The 27,599-nt window shown below is 38.7% G+C and overlaps 2 protein-coding genes across 2 annotated transcripts in view; both read right to left on the bottom strand.

Moving 5' to 3' along the window:
• The window catches only part of RP1 (RP1 axonemal microtubule associated), a 181,291-nt gene extending 153,970 nt beyond the window's left edge, over positions 1-27,321 (bottom strand). Inside the window, 4 exon segments of the mRNA XM_065629346.1 lie at positions 2,737-2,823; positions 8,103-8,266; positions 25,144-25,315; positions 26,683-27,321. Of these exon segments, the coding sequence (XP_065485418.1) occupies positions 2,737-2,823; positions 8,103-8,266; positions 25,144-25,315; positions 26,683-27,321 (1,062 nt within the window).
• LOC135986304 (oxygen-regulated protein 1-like) lies at positions 15,554-21,113 on the bottom strand. The gene is made up of 3 exons (XM_065630255.1): positions 16,365-21,113; positions 15,949-16,307; positions 15,554-15,596 (listed from the first exon to the last, which is right to left on the bottom strand). Exons 1-3 carry the CDS (start codon positions 21,111-21,113, stop codon positions 15,554-15,556), a joined length of 5,151 nt encoding a protein of 1,716 aa, XP_065486327.1.
• Positions 27,322-27,599: the final 278 nt, after the last annotated feature.

Below are 27,599 nucleotides of genomic sequence, written 5' to 3'. Positions count from 1 at the left end.
TAAGGTTTATCAGCTCAAGTGAAGTCCCACAAAGTATAGTCATATTGTTCCAGTTGGTATTTCCACATGTGCTGGCAGTAGGTGGCATGGCTTACCAAAAGCAGAAGTTCTCACTGGGAGGCTCGGCAAAGCTTGCAGTTCTATTCCTTTAACTTTTTTTCTTATCAGAACAGGAATTAAAGGACCAGGTTTTAATTCTTCAACACTGTTTGTGACATAAATAAACTGTGAAAGTGCTAGTCCCAAAACCAGTCTGCCCCACACAATTTTCTTCCATGTTTAACTTCTAGCATGTAGTAGCAAAAGGACCATATGCATATCAGCTGAAGGAAGTCTAGTTATTTTGAACTTCAAAATATTCCTTAGTAAACACCTCAGAGGCCGCTGTATATTAGAATAGCCCCTGATTATGCTAATCTATACTAGTAGCTACACCAGGTTTTGGACCAGCAGAGAGAAGCCAAGACACTTCTACCTGTAGTTTCACTCCTGTTCCATGTTTTGCAGAATCTAATCTCCTTAATTTGAATATTGAACAAATTCAGAATTACTGGAAACATTACTATCTCTTTTACTGCTTGAATACTAAATTTTAAAGAAAGAGATTAATCTTGTTTGAAAAACCTGGCACATCTCAGCCTGTTAACATCTATTGATGGATCTTGAAAAGGGAGCTTGGATTAGCAAAGCAGCACCTTTGTGGACATTTGCAGGCCTGATAGCATCTCAGTACAGAGACAGACACAGAAACCTTGGAGTACTGGTGAAGAACTAGCAGGCCTGACTACCAGAAAAGCTCTGCAGCTGTAGAGCACTCTCTTAATTTCAGATCTTCCACAGAAATGTAGGTTTCCCAAGGAAAAATGATGTTAAGCATCTGATAAATCCACTGTAGGTTGTTTCTCTTCTATGAAGTCTAGAAACCAGTGGCTATACTCCTTTGGCTCTCTACTATACAAAATGCTAGGTGACTTTTAGAGTGTGTTTGGCTGAATGTGCTTCTTTTCTTTGACTTTCTGCCCAAAGTTGCCAAGAGGGAATGACCTCACCCTGGCTGATGAATCACTCCATAAAAACTCTGCCTGATTGACTGAGATTTAGTAAGGAGACAATTAAAATTTTTAAGCCAATAATCAATGGAACACAGTGAAGTGCTGAATCCTTCTTTTGAAATTTTACTGTTGATTTCAATTAATATAACTTAGCTGAGAATCAAGAAGGAGAATAACTTCTCATTTTTTCTTTTTTGATCAGACTTCTTCAGTCTCTCACTTTAAATAGGTGTCTTTTACAAAGCCAGCAGTGGAGCCTCTGTTCACAGAGAATGGTGTACAACAAACTCGCAAAGGTCTGTTTGAGTCAGATTTTATAACCAAAACTTCTAATACCAGGATTAAGCATAGAAATGAATGTTTCCTACAAGAGAAAACCCACTGTTCTCTTCTAGCTTGTCAACTCAGATATCTTTTAGAAATTGCTGGTAACCTGTCTCCCTGTGTCACAGGACAATGCTATGAGGTGTTTTCCACTCTTTCACTGTTTCCACACACACATTTATGAAAAGAAAAACAGCCAGGAACAGAAGAAAAAAAGTGTCTTAAATGACATTCTGATTCCAGCATTCCCCAAAACACAGCACAGCTGGAAAACAAATACCTAGGCTTTATAATCAGGCAATCCTCACCTGAATGGAAAGAGATATAATCCTTATAACTGTAGCATGAAACTTCTTAGAGTGATACCACCAATGACATTCCAATGTAGACATGCATTGGCTGGAGGTGTGAACTCATAGGATCTTGCCTAAACTTCAGTTAACACTGCCCAGACCTTACTTAGCCTCTTTCTGAGTCTCAGTCCTACATGAAAACAACTAGTTAAAGCATCAAATACCCACAGAATTTGAACATTGAGCAGTGAATACTTAACTTCAGTGGACACTTTGCATTAGATCTAGACCTAGATTTACTCTGAAGTATGATTATAACAATGAGTTTACCGGTAGCTTCTAAAGGCATTCATAAACTACTGTCTCTTAACTGAAGGATAAGAAACTAGCACGGAGACGTGCTTCAGGCATAGCATATCATTAGCACACATAGTACATCACCGCTGTTAAAGACAAAAGCCAGATCCTTTCATTCCCGGTCCAGAAGGCTATATGCTATGCTTCAAAACTGAAGCTTGAAACAGAACTAGCTGGTTTTCTTTACTTTATTATCTTTGCTTTACCTGCATCAAGACCTTTTATAAATAAGGAGGGGAAGGAACCTATTACTGTCTTTTTCTCCTCAATGACACAGAACTAGAAACACTTGCAATGCAGCTCTGGTGCTGTGCATAAGGACCCAGCAACAGCCACAGATTTGAGGAGGATTTGGCTAGACTGAGTTCATTGACTTTCTAGGTTTCAGCAAATTCTAGACACTCTATGGCATTAAGACTTAGACTACAGCAGCCAACTGAAGCAGTCTTTCTTGATGCCCAGCCACACATTTTTAAAGAAACATAATGTACAGCTTTCACTAAACTTCAAACAGACAGCCAAGTCATACCATCTTAAGCTGCCTTTAATTCCACACAAAAACACTCCTTCATAAATAACCTCTTAAACGAAGCTGTAAGCATTTGATGAGGCTAATATACTTATCCCAGGGATATTTTCTGATTAATATTTTGTCTCCACTGTCATAGTGACTGTTTTGGAAAGATAAAATTCTTTCTCACTGCTTTTACCTCTTCACAGCACCAGGCAGGGGAGTCTCCTGTATTCGTGTGTCCTATGCGTATTTTGTAGAGATGTCCTATGTTTCCAGTATTAATCTGTAAAAGAAACATGATTGATGAAACACAGAACATTTGTTAAAGGGAAAAGACATGCAACAGACATTCATTTAGCAACTTTCAGGTGACATTTTTGTTTTGAGGAATTAAATATTCTGATATTTAAGCAAGTGTTTCCAAAATATTTTGCTCCAGATAATCATTAGAAGGCTCTCCTCTTTTGAAGGACAGCCCTCAAAAAAAACTTTTGGCCTGCTAACCCCATAAAATGTCTTCAGGATGCTGCTATAGCTATTTTGTTCTCCACTGAATACTGACTTCAGTGGGAGATGAATACAGACCATATGCATGACTAAAAAGCAAAAGTGTCTTGACCCTAAAACCTGGCTCAGTTCAGCATCTATACCACTGACTTGATACAAAATTATTTCTGTCTCTCAAGCACCTCCCACATACCTCTGAGTTTCTCCCTACAGCTCTAGGATGGTATGCCTTACAATTTTGGAAACAATTGTGTTCAGTTTTGCTGTTTCTTTTTACAAATAATTTCAATTAAATCTACTTTAAAAGCTGTATTTGAAAGATTAGCTCTTGAGCAGGCTGGATGAATGTGTCCAGTTCAGATAAGAGGGTGCTAAAGGAATAACTTTGTGTGAAGGTTATTCAAACAACTAGTTATGAACTTAAGTGTAGATATAGAAAACTTATCTTCAAGGAACGAGAAACACACTATGAGTGTCATCTCTCCTTGCTGTATCATTTTTTTTCTTATTACATAGGCCGGATTTCCTGTCCTTCTGTTGTTTTCTGTAGAATTAATTTTAATGTTTCCATTTACAGTGTAGAGGTGGGTGTGAACTGAGTTTCCTGTATCATGAAATTCCCTGAACTCAGTGTTATAAGCAATAAAGAGACAGAGCAGAGAGGACAGACCAGAGTTAACTGAGATGTAGCATACAACATAATCAGAGAGGCTTTTCTCTTTCTATATGTTTCAGAGCAGGCACTCTTTAATTGTATTCAGTGCTATGGATACTCACCTAAGAGGGGAAATCCTAGATCCCAAACCAGGGACTGCCTCCATATTTTCCATTTACAGGTCATTGGAGGTGAAATTAATTGTGATAGGGGAATGAAGAAAGACTTCAGGGGAATGAAGAAAGACTTCAAGGCCTTGGGACGAATGATGAAAGAGTCTGGGGCTCAAGTTATCTTCTCTTCCCCCCTTCCATTTTTGGATGATGATGTGGGACGGAATAGAAAAATTGAGTCCGTAAATGATTGGCTTCGGGACTGGTGCTACAGGCAGGGCTTTGGGTTCTTTGATAACGGCTGGTTTTATAAGACACCAGTCCGGTCAGTGATATGTGGGAAAGGTTTATCCCACAGGGGTAAAAAGATGCTGGGACAGGAATTAGCAGGGCTCATTTGCAGGGCTTTAAACTAGATTCGAAGGGGGATGGGGTTGTAGCTGGGCTTGCATCAGTGGGGCAGCATGCCGGAATACATAAAGACCGGGAGGCCCCTCAGGCCCCTAGGGTGAAATCGGTGTACTCGGCTCGCTCCCTGAAGTGCCTGTACACCAATGCGCGCGGCATGGGGAATAAGCAGGAGGAGGTAGAAACCTGCGTTCGGTCAGGAGATTATGATCTGGTGGCATTAACAGAGACATGGTGGGACAGCTCACATGACTGGAATGTGGTCATGGATGGCTATGCCCTTTTCAGGAAAGACAGGCCGGCCAAGCGTGGTGGTGGAGTTGCTCTTTATGTGAGAGAGCAACTACAATGTATAGAGTACTGTCCAGGTGCGGTTGAGGAGAGAGTTGAGAGTCTGTGGGTGAGAATTAAGGGGCAGGCTGGCAGGGGTGACACTGTTGTGGGAGTCTATTACAGGCCACCAGATCAGAGTGAGGATGTTGTCACAGGCTCTGGTTGTTATGGGGGATTTTAACTACCCTGATGTTTGCTGGAAGGACTACTCAGCCAGCCAGCCTCAGTCTAGGAGGTTCCTCCAGTGCATTGACGATAACTTTCTGATGCAAATGGTGGAGGAGCCGACTAGGAGAGGTGCGCTGCTGGATCTCGTCCTCGCTAACAAGGAGGGTCTGGTCGAAGCAGTAAAGGTGAGGGGCTGCCTTGGTTGCAGTGACCATGAGATGGTGGAGTTCAGGATCTCCTGTGGTGGGAGCAGAATACCAAGCAGAATTGCAACCCTGGACTTCAGCAGGGCCGACTTTGGCCTTTTCAAACAACTGCTAGGGGAAATGCTGTGGGCAAGGCTGCTTGAAGGTAAAGGGGCCCAAGATAGTTGGTTAACTTTCAGGGACTGCTTCTACCAAGCTCAAGATCAGTGCATCCCGACGCGCAGGAAGTCAAGGAGGGGAGCCAGGAGACCTGCATGGTTAAACAGGGAACTGCTGGGCAAACTCAAGTGGATGAGGAGGGTTTACAAATCGTGGAAGGAGGGGCTGGCCACTTGGGAAGAATATAAGGCTGTTGTCAGAGGATGTAGGGAGGCAACTAGGAAACCTAAGGCCTCCTTAGAGTTAAACCTGGCAAGAGGGGTCAAGGACAACAGGAAGAGCTTCTTCAAATACATGGCAGATAAAACTAACACCAGAGGCAATGTAGGCCCACTGATGAACGGGGTGGGTGCCCTGGTGACAGAAGATACAGAGAAGGCAGAATTACTGAATGCCTTCTTTGTCTCTGTCTACTCTGCCGGAGGCTGTCCTGAGGAGCCCCGTACCCCTGAGGCCCCAGAGGAAGGCAGGGCAATGGAGGAGTTTGCCTCAGTTGATGAGGACTGGGTTAGGGACCAGTTAAGCAATCTGGACATCCATAAATCCATGGGTCCAGATGGGATGCACCCGCGGGTGCTGAGGGAGCTGGCTGAAGTCATTGCTGGACCGCTCTCCATCATCTTTGCCAAGTCTTGGAAAATGGGAGAGGTGCCTGAGGACTGGAGGAAAGCAAATGTCACTCCAGTCTTCAAAAAGGGCAAGAAGGAGGACCCGGGCAACTATAGACCGGTCAGCCTCACCTCCATCCCTGGGAAGGTGATGGAACACCTCATCCTTGGTGCCATCTTAAGACATATCAAGGATAAGAGGGTCATCAGGGACAGTCAACATGGCTTCACCAAGGGGAAGTCATGTTTGACCAACCTCATAGCCTTTTATGAAGACATAACAAGGTGGATTGACGATGGCAGAGCAGTGGATGTGGTCTACCTTGACTTCAGCAAAGCATTTGACACCGTCTCCCACAGCATCCTCATGGCAAAACTGAGGAAGTGTGGACTGGATGATAGGGTAGTGAGGTGGACTGCAAACTGGCTGAAGGAGAGAAGCCAGAGAGTCGTGATCAGTGGGGCAGAGTCTGGTTGGAGGCCTGTATCTAGTGGAGTGCCTCAAGGGTCAGTTCTGGGACCAATACTGTTCAATATATTCATCAATGACTTGGATGAGGGAATTGAGTGTACTATCAGCAAGTTTGCTGATGACACCAAGCTGGGAGGAGTGGCTGACACGCCAGAGGGCTGTGCTGCCATCCAGCGAGATCTGGACAGGCTAGAGAGTTGGGCGGGGAAATATTTAATGAAATATAACAAGGGGAAATGTAGAGTCTTGCATCTGGGCAGGAACAACCCCAGATTCCAGTACAAGTTGGGGAATGACCTATTAGAGAGCAGTGTAGGGGAAAGGGACCTGGGGGTCCTGGTGGACAGCAGGATGACCATGAGCCAGCACTGTGCCCTTGTGGCCAAGAAGGCCAATGGCATCCTGGGATGTATTAGAAGTGGGGTGGTTAGTAGGTCGAGAGAGGTTCTCCTCCCCCTCTACTCTGCCCTGGTGAGACCACATCTGGAATATTGTGTCCAGTTCTGGGCCCCTCAGTTCAAGAAGGACAGGGAACTGCTGGAGAGAGTCCAGCGCAGGGCCACAAAGATGATTAAGGGAGTGGAGCATCTCCCTTATGAGGAAAGGCTGAGGGAGCTGGGTCTCTTTAGCTTGGAGAAGAGGAGACTGAGGGGTGACCTCATCAATGTTTATAAATATATAAAGGGTGGGTGTCACGAGGATGGAGCCAGGCTCTTCTCGGTGACAACCAACAGTAAGACAAGGGGTAATGGGTTCAAGCTGGAACACAAGAGGTTCCACTTAAATTTGAGAAGAAACTTCTTCTCAGTGAGGGTGACGGAACACTGGAACAGGCTGCCCAGGGAGGTTGTGGAGTCTCCTTCTCTGGAGACATTCAAAACCCGCCTGGACGCCTTCCTGTGTAACCTCATCTAGGTGTTCCTGCTCTGGCAGGGGGATTGGACTAGATGATCTTTTGAGGTCCCTTCCAATCCCTAACATTCTGTGATTCTGTGATTCTGTGATTCTGTGATAACAAGAGCAGAAAACAGACCCAACAACACATATTGTGAAGAGGGTATTTTTATCTGTCAGGCACTCGGTTACTTATTTTATCTACTCCTTTTGGTCTCATATTTGGGGTTTTTTGATATCACAGATGGAGAATGGCATACTACCAGGAGAATGGCATACTACCAGAAAGAAACTCCATCAGGCTGAAGAGGGATAAGAACTACATTTCCTATATCCCAAGCAGATACAAGGTTATTGTGAAAAAGGTGAGCTCTTCATCAATGCTGCCATTAAATACCTTTTCTCAGAAGGGGACTTGCTATGCTAGAGACTAACAATGGAGTCACCTGTTTGTTATATGGCCCTATAGCTGGCACCTGCTAGAGACACCCAATGACAATCGCATATTACTTGCTCAAGCTATGCAGCTTTTGGTAAGAGACCTACTCCCTTGGATCACTATGTCACAAGATGGGAAAGAAATTTCCTTGTGTAACTGGCAGCAGAAGCAGCTTCAGATAGACAGACTTTATTATCTGTATAAAAATTGTCATTATAAATCAGCGGGTATTTAATAAAGTTAAAAATTGACTCCTTATCCTAATTCTTCACTTCCTCACTTCATTTTTAATATTTTAGTCCCATTTCAAATTTAAAAACTAAACGAGTATCTGTTGTCCTGTATTTCTTGGTATTTTCTCGGGCACTATGCAAATTAACCAGTAGTTCTTCTTAGACAGACAAGAAATCTGTTGGATCAAATCAGCTTTGGATAAGTGAGTGGGAAAGGATATTAAATTTAGTTCTACATTTAAGTCCTGTTTTTTGTTTCCAGATACGTGTACCATACAAAAAACTGTCTTTTCATCACATAGATATTGAAATGTCATGCAATCTGGCAGGATACAATAGGGCAACAAAATGAATATATATTACTTACCATGAAAATGTCTTCATTGCCTCTCTGAAATAATTTTCCCTCCTCTCCATCAAGAAAAATAGGCCCTGAACTGCCATGATCCCCATACAATGTAATATAAACCTTTGAGCTTGTTCCTGCAGATGGCATATCACTGGTGAGGACTGACACCTTCCATTTCCTAGCTATCAAAAGACAAAAAGACTCCGTGAATTACTTAAACTCAAGATTCTTAAGCAAAATGCATTTCAGTAATCAAAATTCTAAATAGTATAATGTCAATGAATATAGAAATATGTATTTCACAAAATTACAGCAGGCAAATATTGAGTTTGCTAAGTTGGCCACGCAAAAATCAAGAAGCGTCAGGTTGCATTCACATCTACTCTGCATATGTCATATGACATAGTCAAATTTGCATGAACATAGGACACTTTTCAAACACAGTTTTGAAACATTGTATTAAATTGTATTAAATACACCTTTCTTTTTTCTTAGAATATATCAGCTCTGCCCAATGCAGTGCTGCATAATGACAGTCATGTAGGTGCTCAGCAAGTTGGCTTGGGAGTTACAAACTCAACACTTCAGGCATTACAGTATCTCAAAGCAAATAAGCTCTGCTGAAAGAGACCTCTTTATCCCTGCAAAGGCATGATGGGATACACAGATCCCAACATATTCTTGAATTGCAGTGTAGGCGTAATACCCTCAGATATCGTGACTCTCTCCATGGTTAAATGTCATAATTTTCAAGACCAAGTATGTGGATTTAGGCTTTGGTTTAATGGAAGCTGAGTATCGATGGCCTGGAATTAAGGGAAATGGTGACACTGGGGGATGGCTGATAACAGGAAGGAATATTAAAAAACACCCTCATTCTCAATGTTTCTAATTAGCTGATACCCATCTCAAATAGTATACATTTAAGCACCTGCTAAGCTTGTTAAGATAATTTTGCACCACTAGTTAATATCACTGTTTCTTAAAAGAGAGCTTTCTTTAAAGCACAGCAGCAGTAATGCACGGCTTTACTGACGACAGCAACCCCTGTCACCTAATGACTCACCTGTGCTACACATTTTGCCTGTATTACTGACTCTTCCCTCCATGACAGTGTCTTTGATCCTGTCTGCTCTGGCTAAAACATGAAGAAATAATATAGCAATGATGAGCGAGCTTATCATGATACAATGAATTTTGTGTTTATTGGCTGTTTGAGATACTTAAAGTAGATCTATGTGTCTTAAACTCCAGGCAATAAGCCACTCTGCAGTTCTGTTGTGAAGTTCAGTGAAATCACTCTTGTTTTGAGTGTCACTCAGTAGTTTCAGTGCTAGCCATGCACATTTTCTTAAAGGAGTCAGTGGACGCTGATCATGATACACAGAGTTATGCTGTAGCAAAATATTATCTGATGACTAGTGAAAATAATGGTTTAAAGAATTTGCATTTAGTTTTCTGTGGAATTTTGGAAAAAAATACAGTAGGATTGATATTTTTACTTGCTCATGTTTAGCTATGTTCAAAAATAAAAGATATTTAAGATATTGATAATAAGCCTGACCTAGGCATAGTGCATGTCAGTATCATTGTACATAGGAAATAAATGAGAATATATGTCCTCCATATCACTTAGCAGATGTTTGAATAATTATAACTGCTTTTAATAAAAGGCAGACTACAAGGCACAGTAAAGGTACATTATGAAATCTAACATTTTAATGAGACCTGATGAGAGAATCTATAAATCTTGTTTGTGTCTTGCTACAACCATTGGGTAAAACCTATTGAGGAAACTTTTCTTCTCTGTGGCCATTGTGTTTTGTGTGTAAAACACACATTTCTTGGGAAATGCAGTACTGTAGATTCAGTACCTATTAAAATAGATATTCTCTCCCATACTTTGAGAGGAGAGACAGGGACACATTCACATCATGCTTGGTTCATCTTTGAGGACAAACCTCAAGGCCTTGAAATTCCACAGTAGTGTTCTGAGATTAACTTATTTGTTTGAAAAATGTTTGTAGGTCCATGACCTGAATAGAAAGTGTGAAAATTTAAAAAAACAGAGACAGAATCCGAGAGAAGTTATATTGTTCAAGAGCAGGCTTTTAAAATATATTATTATTGTGAGAAATTTGGACTATATACCACTACTCAATTTTAAAGAAATACTTTTAAAGCAGCACTTTTCTGAAGCTACTGTGAATGTGCAGCTCTAGTACCAACTCTTCCTAAGTAATTATATTGTCATTATTAAATAATAAATTGCCAAATAGCAACTCTTACCAACAGGGTAAACTTCATCATTACAAGAATTGTCATAGCCTGAATACATTAAACTAAAAGAACAGGGAAAAAATAATAACTGTGAGACCTGAGGAGAAGTAACCAGCAGAATCACATTTTTGAACAACAGTGTGACCCTTCTCAAAAAGTTGCTGTAATCTGCTTTTCCCGTAGCTGAAGTTAACTTGCCGTTTCTGTTACAAAGGGGATTCTTTGCACTATTCAAAGCAGTGTCTACTCCAACATTCTGTGAGCCATGACTGATGACAGGTGACCATATAATCCTCCATGTTAATTTCATTTATAACTGAGAAATTAGCACATGTAAACAACATCTAAGTCACTCTATGCAGGTGTACCTAAGGTCTTGTCTTAATATAGTTTATTAAGGTAAGAAAATTGCATTAAATAGTCCCCCTCCTTCTTAGAGTGGATTAACATGGTAATTAGACCAATGATATTTGATAACATCAGTGCTATAAAAGCCAAGTAACTTGTGTAATAATGATAAATTAAAAAATTAAATGGTCATGCTTTCTTCTGACATCCTTAGAAGGAGAAATATGCCTTATGCATTTCAGAAATGAAAGCCAATGAATGATATGAAAGTATTGCTTCTATACACTCAAATTGAGGAGCTTAACACTTCTGAGAAATCAGTCATTTCTTATTAGTTTTTGTTATGTACACTTTTAAGTATGCAAACCCATGTCATCCAGCTTTCTATATGTCACACCAGAAATAGTAGTGATTACTATAGATCACTGTGTGTAATAACTTTTTCTCCAATACACTGTTTTCAGTCTCTTGAGGCCTTTCCAGTTAATACTGGCAATTAGCTCTATTTGAAAATACAATTGTGAGGTACTACTGAAAAAAGAAAACCACCAGAAAATACTATATTTAGAAGAAATGCTAGTCTGGACTGTTATTGAATAAGATATTTGTATGATTACTATTTTTTAAAATGCCTCAATATTTCTATTGGTTCACAGTAAAATTAGTCCAGAATGCCTTTGATTTAAGAACAGGGAATTTTCAAAAACTAAGGGAAGAGGTTAACGAAGTAAATTGAACTGAAAAATGAGGTATAGAAAAGGAAAATAAAATGAATTAGTAAAAAGGTTATTTAACCACACACACTAAAAGAGAATAATCAAAGAAGTACTATGTCCACTATGTGCTGAATTTGAGAAGATAAACTAAGTATGCCTTTACAATAAAGTGAAAACTGTCTCTTTTTTAAAAAAGAACAGTGATATACAGTGATTGGGAAATGTCAGTACTGTTGACAAGAATGGACTATGGAATGGGAAATGTAAAATGAAAAATCAGAATCAGATGTAGAGTACACTGAGAGACTCAGTCTTACTCATCTTACACCAAAGCAACACTAGGTGATGTTTTTGAACAAATTTTCAATGAATGGACAGTTATGTCCAGATGTATACAGCTATACAGAAAAAAATGCTACCAGTATCAGTTTACTGCAGATACATGGCACAAGGTATCCAGACTTGCATTGTTCAGGTAGCCAGTCTCCCCCACGATGATGAGAATTCATCTTTGTAGACAAGGGAATTACAGTATCTCTATTCTATTCCAGCATTATATGAGAAATTAATAACTAAAGTGGAGAAGTAAAGTGGTGCAAGACTCTAGAGTAACAAAATAACTAGCTAAATGGGAAATAATACATTTGTGCAAAAATTAGAAATATTAATTTATGGGGATACTAGTCAGTTTCTCAGGAATCAGTGTTGGAATTTATCTGGATTTCATATTTTCATCAATATACTGCACAAAGTAAGTAATTTCTGTAACACAATAGCTAAGAATTGTCAAAGCTTAAAAGGATCAGAAAATCCAGACTGGTAGAAAAGGGATAATATATAACAGCAGAAAGTGCAAGGAAATGCATTTAAAAAATACTACCAAAACTTAATGCTATGAACAGGGAATTTCTCACTTAAAAAAAAATAAAGAAGTCATTGATGTGACTGTAAGATACACCAGGAGAGAGATTTCCAAGTAAAGAAATTTTACTCTCAGTGTCCCAGAGTTTAGAGAGACAATCTTTTAAATACTGCATAAAGTTCTGGTAGCCATATCAACAACAACAACAACAACAACAACAACAACAACAGAAGATTTATTGAAACATTAAAAGGTCCTGAGAAAGAGAACTATGATGATTAGAGGAAATATTTATGTCAGAGAAAAAGCTGAGAGAATATCTGATTTTGTTAGATAGATACTAAGGAGGAAAAAGACATGTCTAAGTAAATGACAAGAATGGCTTGGGGACACGTGTGTATAAACTAGCCATGACTAAGTTTAGGATAGAAATTAGAAAACAGTTAAGACAGACATCAGAAGGACTAAAGTTCTAAAATATTCCTCCAGCAGAAGCTATAATGACTATAGGTAACAAGTTCTAAAATGAGATTTAGTGATTAAATGGAATTACTTACCTGATTGTGTGGGGTTTTTTCTAGGAGGGGGCTAAACTAGATAAACTGAAACTGCCTGGGACTGTGATCTATATGGGTTTTTGGCAGTTTCTTTTTTAATATTAGCAAGGCAAAAACTGAATTCCTTCTATAACGATAGCATAATCTATATAAAGCTCTTGAATGCCTGCTGAATTGTTTTCTATCCTGTTCTTCACACATTAATATGCTTGTCACTTCCAAGTGTTTTTTATCCTGACTTATTCAGAAAGTCTCTATGCTTTTTGCAGTCAATGTGCAGAATTAAGCTACCTATGTACAGTAGCTCATATCCCTTCTCATGGTGTTTTTTGCTTGTCAATCAGCACGTTGCTCTAGTCACCAGCATGGTGAGGGTCTCTCTTCAGCCTTCTCCAGCCTTACCTAATGAAAGCAACTTTATTTTATCTGCATATCTCAGCCACTTAATATTCTATATCTTTCCTGAACCATTAATGAATATATAAACCCTATGACAGTATGGTACATCTCACTGTCAACCTTTTGTCCTGCTCTGAGGTGACCATTTTATTCCTTCTCAATTAACATGTTGAAATCAGAATCAAGTCTTTCAGTTAATATAACAACAATTTCATCACTTGCTGTGGTCTCTGCTAATTGTAACATCGGACAGTACCTCACATCAGAGCTTCTGAGTGCTTAGTTTGCTCAGGAACCCTATAATAAGCATCTGATTAAAGGTTCTTGACTTTTACTGAAAAAGTTAAGGTGCTGTGAATCCAGCAGAAAGACTGCAAGTGATGGAGACGTACATATGGCTGTTAATCAGCCTACCAAACATTAGACATTATTTACAGCGTAGAAGTCTGGTACCCAGAATGCCATATGACATTTAGTCGGATCCTAATAATTTCAATCTTCACCTTCCACATATAAGTTTTATTTCTGTATTGACATATAAAAGGATGAAAAAATACCATCAAGACTCTCCACTTGAAGCAGTTCTAGAACATGCCAAGAAGGATGCCAAAAATGTGGAGATGGAGGGAAGAACATCAGAAAGAAGGGCGGCATAGGAAATAACACAAAGCTATTTGGTGTGAAATAAATTAGATGATATGCATTGTTTTAGGGTTGTAATGTTAGTTTATTACATAAAGTACAACGCTTCAAACAACAGAAATGGGGAAATGTATCTGACACCAAAATCCTAAAAAGAATCGAAGAGTACCTCTAGGTTTCTTACCAGTACTGAAAACCCCTTTTGCTCCAGATCCAACTTCTCCTTCCCCTCCATGTGCCTTCTGTCCCACAGGGAGACAATCAAATCCTCTAGGCCAAGAGCGATTTGTGTCAGCCTTTCGTTAGTTCTCCAGTCTGGATAACCAAAGGATCATGATCCAGGGCTTATCACAGCATGTACATGCCAGTTAGTCTAGACACAGGCTCCAGGAGTATAGAATGGCTACATTCTCATTCCCTAACTTAAAAATACCACTTTCCTTGTTCAGGTAAATCTCTGACTCTATTGATATTGAAGTAAGGTACTATGCAGTGTTAGGGATTAATATCTAACAAAAAAAAATAAATACTCTGCCTAATCACAATATACATTAAATATTTTCCAATTTTCTACTTAAAACCATTCACTAAAATATGTAAACCATATATAAGTGCTTACTATACATACAGAATATTTTAAAATGCTGTAAACAGGTCTCCAGAATAATTCTAATAACAGATTGAAAGATTCTGAAATATATTATATATGCCTTGGATTCTCACAGTACAACATATTTACAAAAAAAAAAAAAAAAAAAGACGACATGGACCACCTTGAAAGTACAGAGGTTAAAGAAAAACACACAACTAAAACTTGTAGTGTATGTAGAACAATTTTAAGAGTAAGTGGTTCTGCCTGAGAAGGGAATATGGCAAGGGCAGTCAGGAAGTCCATTGACACATAGTGTCCTTTCTCAGTTCCTGTGGAATCCCAGTGGCAATAAATAGGCTGCTTTTCTAGTATTCTCTGGGTTAAAGAAGTGAACTTCATTGGGGTCTGGATGATCCTATATAGAGACTGAAAGATCTCTTTACTCACTGAAGTTGGCCTTTAAAAACTGAAGTAGCAATTCTATAATGTTAATCTATAAAAAATTAATACAACTTCTGTTTCCTACTTCTCATTGTATTACAGTATTTCAATAGTATTTTCTACTTTTCTTTAAAAATTAAACATATCCTTTGGTTTTGCTCTGGAAAAAACATTTCTACTGAAAGGTTATTCTCAAACTCTCTCTTTCTTTAATGTCATTAAATACAGGAATCTTATCTTAGAATTTGGGTGGGTATTTCAAATTTCAGTTCTCTGTTCTAACAAGCAGTAGTTGTTCGTCTATAAATGAGATGGTTGATATGTAACTTAATATCTCTGAACAGATAACATTTCAGGGAAAAATGTTTTTTAACCAAGAAATCACTGTCTTAGAATAACAGCTTTTCTTCCTATATTGGTTCCCATAAAATCTAAGTAATTATCTGTGTTTCAGCAATTTGATTTACATTTATCTAGGTCTGGGCTGTATTCACATTGGGAGTTTTATTTGGTGTAGCATTCAGTAGTTTATTTTGCGATTTTATTTTCCTGAATATGTTTTCACTAATCTAATGTTATAAAATTCCAAGATCTCTATTACAAGTCTTTCTCATCTTTATGGTTTCCATTATCTATTGTACAAATGTAAACTTCTTCTTCTTCCTCTTCTTCTTCCGTAGGAAAGGCATTTTCATTTTTCAGATTTTCAGAGGCATTATGTTCAACGTTGTTTAAGGAAATGTCACACTTCACCAATGTTTCAGAATGACAGGCTTCTGTTGGATCTTCCAACATGGGAGAAAATTTTTCTCCAACAATATGAATTATGGTTTGGCATACTTTTGTCTTTTTATTGGTTAGCTCACTATTTGTGCCTATCACAAGATCACTGTGTATGTGATTGGATATATTATCTTGACAATTGCTGAATTCCACAGGTTTTACATTCATATCCTCTATAACATGTAACTTCCCTAAACTGATTGTGTCTTTCAGAGTTGAAGATGCAAGTATTCCAAAGTTGCTAATAAAATCTAAGGTGTTATTAGCATAAAACCTATTAAAAATATTATTGGCAATCTTATTGATACAGTTATTCTTCAAAGACACATCATTATTTTTGTCTGTTATTAAATCTTCCCCCAACCATTGTTTGCTCTTTTTGGCCAACAAACGTGGACCCAGTTGGTTCTCAATATCAGATGCCTTTTGGTAGGCACATCCTCTCTGTTCCTCATTAATTGGCGTTACCATCACCATCAGTATTGGACAATGTTGTCCACATATAGCATGAAGTTTATCCAGAGAATCTTCTTCCTGAAGATCACTTCTGCTAGCATTACTAATGCCAGTTGGCTGAGACTGTACGGGTTCATCATTTAAAGGCTGTTCCAATGGATGCACCTTGTTATCAGGCAATCTAAGTTCTACAGATGTAAAGGCTGGAAAATTGTTATCAGCCTGCGTAGAAGCATGTGTGGAAGTAGAACCTACCATGATTGATGGTTTGATCTTTTCTTTGTTTGCTGCAGGAAGGGAAGCGATCTTACCATTGCGGCTAGGTTTGCTTTTCATACTTAAGTCATCCTGAAAGGGGTCTGAATCACTATTATGAGGTATGTTGAAGTAATTGCAAAAATTTTCAGAGGGTTTAGCCATGTCTTCAAGTTCTGAAGAAGAGATTTCATTGAGGATTGGGTACTGATTCAGATTGCCAAAGTGTGAGTATGGAACGTCATCACTGTTAGTATCAAGGACTGTGTCTGTTGATGTTGTATCCAAATTACCATACATTCCAGTCCGTTCAGGGGGTGATCTTCTTATCAAATGATTTTCTTTGAGAAGCCATTTGCCTTTATCTATCAATATTCCTTCATCGTCATTAGCTTGTACTCTAGGCTGACAATGTTGCTTTGTAGATTCCCCTGAACAGTCATTAGTATAAATTGCCTCTTCTCTGTTCAGAGTACATTGTGGTGTTGGTAAAGAAGTATTTTCTTTTCTCAATATAGTGTCTTCTTTGTTTGTGTTTACTGGAAATTCTTGTGATGCTGGTGAAGAATGTGACAATTTCTCTGCAGAACAAGACCTAGGTTCTTTTGAAAAATAAATGTTTTTTTCCACCACTGTATAGTGTAATTCTTCAGTATCCTTTTGAAATACTTTTGACATATAAGGAAATCCTCTGTGAAAGTCAGGCTTAAATGAAGCTTCCGTCTTGCCATAAAGTCGTTCAATAGTTCTTTTTACATAGCCAGTATTATAATGTTTTTCAAGTACTGCTTCCTCTCCACTTTCGTTAGTCAAATCACTGGATGCTCTGAAGTTATAATCACTCTCTTCAGTATCTGGTCTATAATCTGACCAGTCTGAAGTAGCAGGACTTTTAAAACACTTTGTCAACTGAGAAGTGTCTGAACACATTTTATTCTCTAGTTCTTCTACTTGCAATTTCTGTTCTCCTTCACTCATGTCGCATTCTGTAATTTGCTTTGATTCATAACAAAATGATAATGGAGAGATCGTGGAGAACCTCTCAGAGGTTTCTTCATGAGATTCTGTATCTTTCTGGTCTTCACGTACAGAATATTCCTCATTACATTCTGCAGAGGTTTCAGCAGCTAGTTTAAGTTGGTTATTTGGTTTTTTGTCATTACCTGCTGACTTTGGATCCACTTTCTCATCTTCACTTTTATCAGTACTAACATGTATAATATCTTTTTCACCTTCTAACTCAGAAGTATCCTGATCTAAAATACAATTTTTATCATTAGAAGTTACACTATGAACTGTCGAGTTGGGTTCTACTGAAGTTTCTGACTCCTCGTCAGTGAATGCTATATCAGTGTTTTTATCTTGGTACTTTTTACATAGGCTATCAGGCATTTCTTCATTTCTTTCAGGTGGTTCTATAGCTAATGCAAGGATACAGGTATTTGAATTAGTATCGGCACATTGACCATCTAGCTGTGTTTCGGAAGCACCCAAGTCTAAAGTCTCTGTTTCTCTACAAAGATCTTTCTGTATATCGAAACAGCTTTCCAATTCACCGGGCAATTTTACATCTTCTTCAGAATTTACACTGTTCTTTGGAATACAAGACTCAACTGGTTTTTCATTTTCATGCACAGGAATACCATTATGAATATCAGATATGGGCATATTCTCATGACAACGTCTGGAGTCCTGCTTTTTGAGTCCCTCCCCCAAGTGTAACAAGTTATTTTCTGTCGATTGTTGAAAATGCAAGAAGGCAGCCTTCAGTTCATCAACTTTTTCTATGACTGTAGTTTGTTTCAGAAATTGTAACTGCATAAATATTTCAGAACAGCTACAGGTAGTTTTTTGCATATCATCTTTGAATGTCCCAATCAAACTCTCTCTCAGATTCAGTACAAGTAGCCAAGCTAGGAGGACATTGGAGGAAGAACCAAAAGCTGAAGGAGAAAGATCTGAAAGGTGGCAAGCTTTTCCTATACAGCCACTATGTTCTTTCTGGAGACCAAGCAAAGTTGATTGCAGTTCATGCAGCAACATGCTAGACATGCAATTATTCTGAACATCAATTCCCATTTTCTCATTGACAATTGTGCAATCAACTTGAACGGCAACTTCAGATTTTTTCCTTTGACTCAGGTTGCTATCTTGAATGTCAGTTTCTGATGTCCATTTATCATTGCCATGTGTTTCATTAAAAAAGTGTAGCTTATCATCATTATGAAATTCTGACTTCAGTGAATACTTAGCTTCTTCTACTATAGTTGTACTAGCATGAATCAGAGAGTCAGTCTGTTTTTCACTTGAATCCTTGGCTGATTCTTCTAAATTTCCCAATTCACAAATAGGTTTTAATGGTTTTTTTGTTAGATTCTGTTCAACCAGATGGTTTTTTCCAGTCACATGCAGTGTATTTGTGATAAATCTTGTTTCTTTATCTATAGAAGCATCAGTATTTTCTTTGGGAAAATGACAGACATTGCTATTCTCTACATTCCCTTCTTTTTTATTTATGGGAGGCAAGACAGGATTTGGTAACAAGTTTTTCAACCAAGTTTGGACATAGTTTTCAAGTGAATGCTCAACAACCTCCTCGGGAAAGTCCTCCTGTTTTAGAGCCTCTAGTGTAATAGCACTCTCTGACATATTTAACTTATTTGCAACTTTACTTGTATTTTTCTTCATCCCCTTTTGCTTTTTCTCTTTCTTTGATGACAAATTTTCCAAAATATTGTTTTCCTTGCCTTTTTCGAAGTTGAGATTCTTTGGCACTTCTGAAAATGGCTTTGAAATCAATGGTGAGTTAGATGTCTGTTCAAAAGAACTGGTTGTGAGCTGTGTGCCTTCTTTCTCAGTACTCAGTGTCTCCTGACTGTGTTCACATTCATTATTTGAGTCAACTGTCACTAGACCATCTTCAGTCTTTGTAGATGAAACGATACTATTTTTTTTGCCTGACTTTAATTTTACCTTGGCCAACTTGTTGGTTTTACTTCTTGGTTTTTTATCAGATGGTAGTCCATTTTGTTCCCCTGAATCCTGGTGATAGAATTCATCTTCAGGATGTGTGTTTTTGTCTGAATTGACAGACCCATCATTGTTTTTTACAAAAAAGTTCATTCCTTTTTTCTGAGGCATTTCAGAATAACTATCCATAACTTTCGTTGTGTAATCCTGTGTGGGTTTGCTTGTGATATGCACTCCCTCACTTTTAATTATCCCTGAAATGTCTTTATCTCCTTGATTTTCACATGTACCTTGCTCTAGAAAGTGAGAGGATTTTCTTTTCTTCTTCTTTTTGGTGAGGGAAGATGCAGATTGGCTGTCATCAATGAGATGTGTTGACATCACAGATTCAGTCCTGACACTGATTTGATTCTCACTTTCAGTAACAGTAGGAAAGAATCCAGTTGTTGGATTTATTTTCTCAGGAGGAGCTTTACTACATGGAGGTTCCATCATCTTCATTTGGCTGTATCTAGCACAGGCTGAATGCACTGAATCTTGAGAAATAGGTAGTAAGACAGCAGCTTTGCCTTTTGTTTCTTCCTTTGATGGACATAATTCTGAATAACTAATGAATGAACTCAGTGATCTTCTTATTTGTTTAATATTACATGACTCATGGATGTGGTCTGCTGAACCTGGCCTAGCTGCCTGGTAAATTTTTGATGATGGTGTGAAACCACTGAAGGTGGCTTTGCAGGTTGATACTAAACTATTATATGTACCTTGTTCCACAAATGATTTCTCTAATATATTCTGTGCCAATTCATCCTTGTCAGGAACTTCTAATGTCTTACTATTTGTGGTTTCTGTTAAATCATTACTTTTGTGGCTTACTTTAAAAACCATTTCTTCTTTTATATTCTCTGAAGAAAGCTTTAATAAATCATTGTCACTCATCTCACTAAACTTAAGATTACTGACACTTGATTTTTTTCTGCTTGAATGGGCTACCATGCAATACTCAGATGTATTTTCTCCATTCTGTATTTCCTCACTGTAGGAAAATTCTCCTATTGTCTTCTCCTGAACCTCTTTCTCAGATACCAAGGTGACACTTTCAACTACTGCTTTCTTTTGTCTAACACGCCTTGGCCCAGGAGTGGGAGGCCTATAAAAGCGAGGTCTGATGTTATCCTCTGGTACATCACTTATGTCTGGATCTGTAGAATTGTTCTTACAGCTATTACAACCAGCAGTTTTTAACTCAAGCTCTGATTCTTTGTCTAACAGTTCTGCATTGAATTGGCGTAATGAGTCTTCCTCTTCTTTTTTGTAGCTTTTCAAAAATGGAGTATCTTTTGGTTTTGTACATTCTGATACATTTACAACAGATAAGCATTCTTCTGCATGCATTGCAGAGTTACAAATGGTGGCATTTTTGTCATCAGAAAGGCCAGCACGACTTACAGTGGTTGTCCATTTAATGGTTTCTTCCTCTTTAATTCTGAGTCGAACTTTCATTTCCACTGTGATACTGCCATCTTGATTAAGGTGAACCGATTTCTCAATGTCATCTTCATACTGTGCCACAGATAATTCTTCACCAGTAACTAACTGATTTCCTCCTACACCATGATTGTCAGGAGCATAGGAAGAATCTGAGTTGTTATCATTTTGGTTGTTACCATTGCTGGACTCTTTGTCAGAAGAAACTGAGAATATCTGAGATCTTGAGCTAGAGCCCATTTCAGCTCTCACTACCAATAATTACATTGAAAGAAGCCAAATTAATTCAGTAGGTGGAAAGCAGAGCAAACAAATATCATGCATAATGATCCAGATGGAGACACAGCAGACAGGCAGCAAAGGAAGAGAAAAGAAGAAAGGAGAAATATTAGTACAAAAGAAGCTAATGAAGTATGTTTATTTTACCAGAGTGTTAAAAAGTAAAGAGGAAAGCATGGTTATTCTTGCTGTTCATTTCAGGAAGTTGTTAGAGAAAAATAACCAATTTTTAATACAGAATCAAGCATTTAACTACTTTTCCATTTAATTTTATTTTGCAATGGGTTCTTTCTAATGCCAGAGCTATAGTCTTATTTGAAGTTCCAAAGCCTAAAAAGGTACTAAATGCTTTTATTTTATACTTAGTTGGGAGCTGAGGTTGCCTTGAACCTTTCAAGGGATTCACAGGCCCTCACTTGTTTGCACTTCAAGCTACCAGCTTTACTTCTTCATGCCTTAGTGATCATTAATATATAATTGTTTGACCAACCTGATCTCCTTCTATGACAAGGTGACCCACCTAGTAGATGAGGGAAAAGCTGTGGATGTTGTGTACTTAGACTTCAGTAAGGCCTTTGACACCATATCCCACAGCATTCTCCTGGAGAAGATGGCAGCTCATGGCCTACATAGGTGTACTCTGCAATGGATGAAGAACTGGCTGGAGGGCCAGGCCCAAAGAGTTGTGGTGAAAGGAGGCAAACCCAGTTGGTGGCTGGTCAGGAGTGGTGTTCCCCAGGGCTCAGTATTGGGGCCAGTTCTGTTTAATCTCTTTATCAATGATCTGGACAAGGGGATTGAGTGCACCTTTAGTAAGTTTGCAGATGACACGAAATTGGGTGGGAGTGCTGGAGGGTAGGAAGGCCATACAGAGGGATCTGGACCAGCTGGATCGATGGGCTGAAGCCAATTGCATGAGGTTTAACAAGGCCAAGTGCCGGGTCATGCACTTGGGTCACAACAGCCCCAGGCAGTGCTACAGACTTGGGGAAGAGTGGCAGAAAGCTGCCTGGTGAAAAAGGACCTGGGGGTGTTGATTGACAGTTGGCTGAGTATGAGCCAGCAGTGTGCCCAGGTGGCCAAAAAGGCCAACAGCATCCTGGCTTGTGTCAGGAATAGTGTGGCTCGCAGGACTAGGGAAGTGATTGTGCCACTGCTCTCAGTGCTGGTGAGGCTGCACCTTGAATACTGTGTTCAGTTTTGGGCCCCTCATCATAAGAAAGACGTTGAGGTGCTAGAGATAGTGCTGGTGAGGGGCCTGGAGCACAAGTCTGATGAGGAGCAGCTGAGGGAACTGGGGCTGTTTAGCCTGGAGAAAAGGAGGCTGAGGGGAGACCTTATCACTCTCTACAACTACCCGAAAGGAGGTTGTAGCATAGAGAGGGTGTTGGTCTCTTCTCCCAAGTAGCAAGTGATAGGACAAGAGGAAATGGCCTCGAGTTGCACCAGGGGAGGTTTAGACTGGATATTAGGAAAAAATTTTTTACGGAAAGGGTTGTCAGGCATTGGAACTGGCTGCCCAGGGCAATGGTGGAATCATCATCCCTGAAGGTGTTTAAAAGGTGTTTAGACGAGGTTCTTAGGGACATGGTTTAGTGCTAGAGTTAGGTTATGGTTGGACTTGATGATCCTGAGGTTCTCTTCCAACTGAAATGATTCTATGATTCTATGATTTCCTATTAGTTCTTGCAGTTAGTGCTAAAATGTGTCAGTCCAGTTGAACATATATGTCCCTGGGCTTACTCCAACAATGTACAGCATATAAGTAACTACTGTGACATGTGAATAAAGGGTTCAGATCCAATTCTCTGGACTGACCTTCTATACAGAAGTAAACACTGAAGCAATTGGACTTCTTATAAAATCTGAATTTAAATCATGACATTCTGAGATACATTTTATGCTACAGTACTGTAGACAGTGGCACAAAACTCAGTAAAACCAATGAGAATACTTTCAGACTTCAATGAATTTTGAGTATGGCCCAATGTGTTTGCATAAACATTAAATACTTCCAAAATATGTTTTGATTACTCTGTAATAACTTGACTTTGAAAATACATATATATCTCATCTCTCTCTAGCAGTTGTCACCAAAAAGGTGAGAGATAAAAGAACATGAGATAAAAATAAAGTTTTGCTGTCTTCCAAGAAGTTCTGCATGTGTGAAGGAAACAGTGCATGTACACCCACACAAAGACATCCACAACTGCTACTGATACCTAAATATATAGGAGCCACCACTTAACAGAAAGGTTGCACTTGCAGAAAGGTATTTTAACATACACAATATTAACTTATCTACATTGCTTGAATTTAAGCATTTTTTTTTTTGCTCAAGTGAGTCACAAATGGTCTTATATCAAGACTTTCACAGTGAACATATTACTATTATAGATACGTGTCTATAATTTCAGACTGAGTGCCTTGCAAGTTTCCCAGGCATATGCTTTGCCATGAACTGAATCAGAAATAAAAGTTGGTACTAACTCCTCTAACACAGACCAGACCTTATGCTTCCCAAAGTAAAAATGTCACCTCCTCTGTCTCGGGAATTGGAATGGAGTGCCTGAAATTTGATTTTTCAGGCTCTCACATTGTCAGTGATGTCTCCTACACAGGATACTTTTGAATTTCTCAGGATAAAGACAAAAAGAGGGTTGGGTTTTTTCTCCTTCTGTAATTGCTGTTAACTAAAGATTAGAAGAGGGAGATTATCAGATTAGCAGCTACTCACATTTTCTACCATTGCAAGTCTCAATTTCTGGTTCAAGCGAAATTTGGGTAGGATTTTTTGTTTCTGCAGGACTTTTATTCTCAATATGTTCCTATTCATTCTCTCTTGACTCATTAGTTATCCTCTACAAACAGCTGTCAAGCTGCGCAAGTCAAAAAACATGAAGGCTGAGAAAAACTGAAGTGAATGGTTTGATGGGGACTTGATAAACTCTGAGGGATGTGGAAGAAACTCTTTCGAATAAATGGAAGCCAAGTGTCTTATGTATCAATGTGCTCCATGACACAGTCAAGATTACCATGGAAAGTCTCAGCACAGCAACAGTGTTCCCTGGTCTCTCCAGGGCAGCATGCAGCTGTATCAAGAGTACAAGGTATCTCTGGATTAAACAGGTTTCCACCTAAACAGTACCTTTGCCCTATAGGATGCTCTAATGTCAAGAATTCGCACACGACCTAAAGCTCTGGAACCGCAGCATTTTGTTCCCCTCAGCCTCAGGCTATTCAGCTGACCTGGCTCCTCTGCAACAGCTCCTCATGTTCTTGGTCATCCACTGGCTACTTCACAGTCTTACTGATGTTGTCAGTACCACAACCCCATGAGTAATCAAAGAGAAATAACATATTGTGTATCTTTTCCCAAACATATAAAAAAACCCCCACATATCACAGACATGAGGATGTAGGAAAGGATGACACTGTTTAGACAAAAGCAGCTTCAAAAATATGATGAATTTGTGAGTGGATGGGTGCTGTAGTGTTTTTCCTGTTGATGAGGAGCGTGGGACATGGGAAAAAGTGAAAGGCATGACAATGACAAGTCACATCTTCGCTTGCAAGGGTAAATTCTGAAAACTGCACAAAACTTGCTAAAAAATTCAGTCAGTTAAAAGCCCAGAGTAGACTATGGTTTATCTTTTACCACTGCCATTATTAACTGTGGCACCAATAAATTAATAAGTGACAATAAAGCGCATTAAAATAAAATATGCTTATAGATTTGCATCCATGTTCTAAATAAGTCTGTTTGAAAGCAAATATGCATAGTAGTTGAGTACTTAGCAGAAACTTACATTTTAAAAAGAACATTGACACTTTGATCTTTCTCATGCCTATAGAGGAATCAGAGCAGATATAAACAGTTTCAACTGGTCTTTTTGAATATCCTTGATCCTACTAAGATTGTCATGGTTTATATCTTATGCTGAGAGAGATAAACCAATTAATAAAATACAAATTAATTCAAAGAACTTACTATTTTCGCTTTCTGACTTGGTATTTGCTTTTGGGTACACGCGATTTGCAATTCCAAGCAATTTAGCAGGCCGTGAATACCCAAGAGAATCATAATTGCTTGGTTTAAAAGGCTCTCTCCCTGCTGCAACTACAGCTCCAGAGCACAATATTAGGTCCTGAAGATTAGGAACCTAGGAAAAAAAAAGTAACATAAGTAACATTAAATTATCTGCCCTAGTAACTAGAAAAAATAATGCAAGAGATTTATCCCTTTCATGCTTTACTATCTTCACTTCTTAGTTTCTACATTAGTTTGCAGCAGGCTATTAAATATGTATCACAGCATGGAATTGATTTTTCAGTTCGTATAAGGCAATTCCTATCTCTGTGAAGGTATGTCTTGTTATATAAATAGATTAGAAAAAGACTTCAAGAAGCAACTTGAATTCGGATCAAAATTTTCTTATAATTTAAGTGTTTGCATATGTAATTTTATTTCATCATTGCACAGTGGCTGTTCATAGCCATGAAATAAGAATATGCATTTAGAGATAGGTATATGTATTAACACATATGTTGAGGAAGAAAGGGGAAAATTAGAATACACCACAAGTACTTGGCTTGTCTGCCACAGAGGAATAGGACAGAATCACAGAAAAATATACATTGGGAAAGACCTCTGGTGGTCATATAGTTTAACCCTCTGCTCCAAGCAGGTCTGACTGGATCTAGGTGCTCAGAGTCTCGTGTAGCAGTTTTGAATTTATGTTCCAAAATATATTGCAAGATATGGCTCACAAACTGCATTTCATTGACTTATAAGTGATATGGACAGTTTTCCAACCCAATACTGAGTTTCACCAAATGGAGGGTAAACACAAGATTTCCCTTGAACTTCTGCAGCTCTGCATAAAGTTCTCTTTCTAGATACCTGTTAGGTACAACCACAAGTGCTTTTCTGTGGTTAAACAACACATAGATAAAACAGTAAGTGAGCTAAAATTATATAAAACAGCATGTGAGATGAAAATCGGGATTATTAGTGCTGCATCATCTAGGTTTAGAGGTACAGAAACTGGTCCATGGTTTAAAAACTACAATAGGCAATCAGGTGTCACAGTTCCAAGTTGTTAACAGCAAACCACTCTGCATTTGTGTAACAATAAATTGTGTGGCTATTAGATGCTACTTATCATATTTTTAAAACATTAAAAATCACAGATAAACAGCATTAAGACTAGAGGAAGTTTCTGTGTAAACGAGTAAAAATATAGACTTGAAAGCATGCCTGAAAGAGGCCTGAGTAAGAAAAAGAAAAGTGTTTTTTCATGTTGACTTGAAATAAAATGTCCTCACTTGCTTCTCTCTGATTATAAGATTCCAGTATATTTCCTCTAAGCCTTGGGGAAAAGGCATAGAAAGGAAACAGCTGAAATTCAGGATGAGATCTCACACCAGCCCAATGTCGCAAGCTTATAATTGATAAAATCACCTTATTAATGAGAAATAATCTAGAAGCAGTCATAGAAAAATTGTCAGTCCTCATCTTTATTCTCACCTTTCTGCCATCGGTGGTATATAGTTTCACGACTGGATATTGCATTAACTCGCTCATATAATCCAAAAAGGCCTCAAAGGTTTGTGTATTTTTCTTTCCCAGAACTATGGTGCGCCTGAGTCTTACATCCCCATTTTTGAAAACAAGCATCTTTTTGGGAGTTGTTATTTTATTTTTTCGATGGCCAAACCCATCTTCGTCCTCCCTTGCTAATTGTACAGCTCGACGACGAGCGCTGACAGGCCGACTGATCTGCCAAGGCAGCGGCTTTTTGCTTGCCTGTTCCAGGTTGATGGGCTTCATTTTCCTCTGATGGGAGCAAATATAAGATTTTCCATCTTCAAGATCCTCCAGGTTGGTGATGCTATGTCTCCCTTTTGGTGTACTAATATTTCTTACTCCAAAAGGTAATGGGACCCGTTTGGATAAACTATCCAGCAAGGCATCAAATGTTTTGTAAGACCGGTTATTAATGACCATTTTGATCCCATTAAACTGAGGATCTCCACTTTTATAGAAACAGATCCGTTTTGCCACAACAGGTTCAGTAACATTGAAAGGGCGTGTGGATAAACTCTGTTCACTCTCAGAGGAGTTTGGCTGATTCACTGAGTAACTGGTTGAAGGTGTTTCACTCATTTTGACAGGAATCTGGAAGAAAGAGGAGAGAGATGTAAAACTTTACTTGTGACTAATAATAATTTTGTCTTCATTTTGAAAGGCACAGAAAGACAATGTATAAGAAACCAACCAACAAGTTGTGCCAAAAATCATTGGATTTAAACGGATCCAAGCTGTTATTTCTAAATTCCACAAAGACTCCCATACTGTCAGATTAAGTCAGCATAACTCTACTTGCAAATATTCCCAAAACTCCACAGTGAAATTCCAAATCTCTTACCATTTTTTTTACAAGA

Source organism: Caloenas nicobarica, chromosome 2, assembly GCF_036013445.1.
Source record: "Caloenas nicobarica isolate bCalNic1 chromosome 2, bCalNic1.hap1, whole genome shotgun sequence".
In the NCBI taxonomy this organism is placed as follows: Eukaryota; Metazoa; Chordata; class Aves; order Columbiformes; family Columbidae; genus Caloenas; species Caloenas nicobarica.
The sequence above is the reverse complement of the archived record's forward strand: the minus strand, read 5'-3'. Positions and strand labels throughout refer to the sequence as shown.

Excerpts from the sequence above, each read along its gene's own strand:
- LOC135986304 (XM_065630255.1), bottom strand. The coding sequence starts at position 21,113 with ATGGGCTCTAGCTCAAGATCTCAGATATTCTCAGTTTCTTCTGACAAA. Across the intron at positions 16,308-16,364 it reads AGGCTGATAACAATTTTCCA|CCTTTAAATGATGAACCCGT; the intron begins GCCTTTACATCT and ends CCATTGGAACAG. Across the intron at positions 15,597-15,948 it reads AATAACACCTTAGATTTTAT|GAAGAAGAAGAGGAAGAAGA; the intron begins TAGCAACTTTGG and ends GCCTTTCCTACG.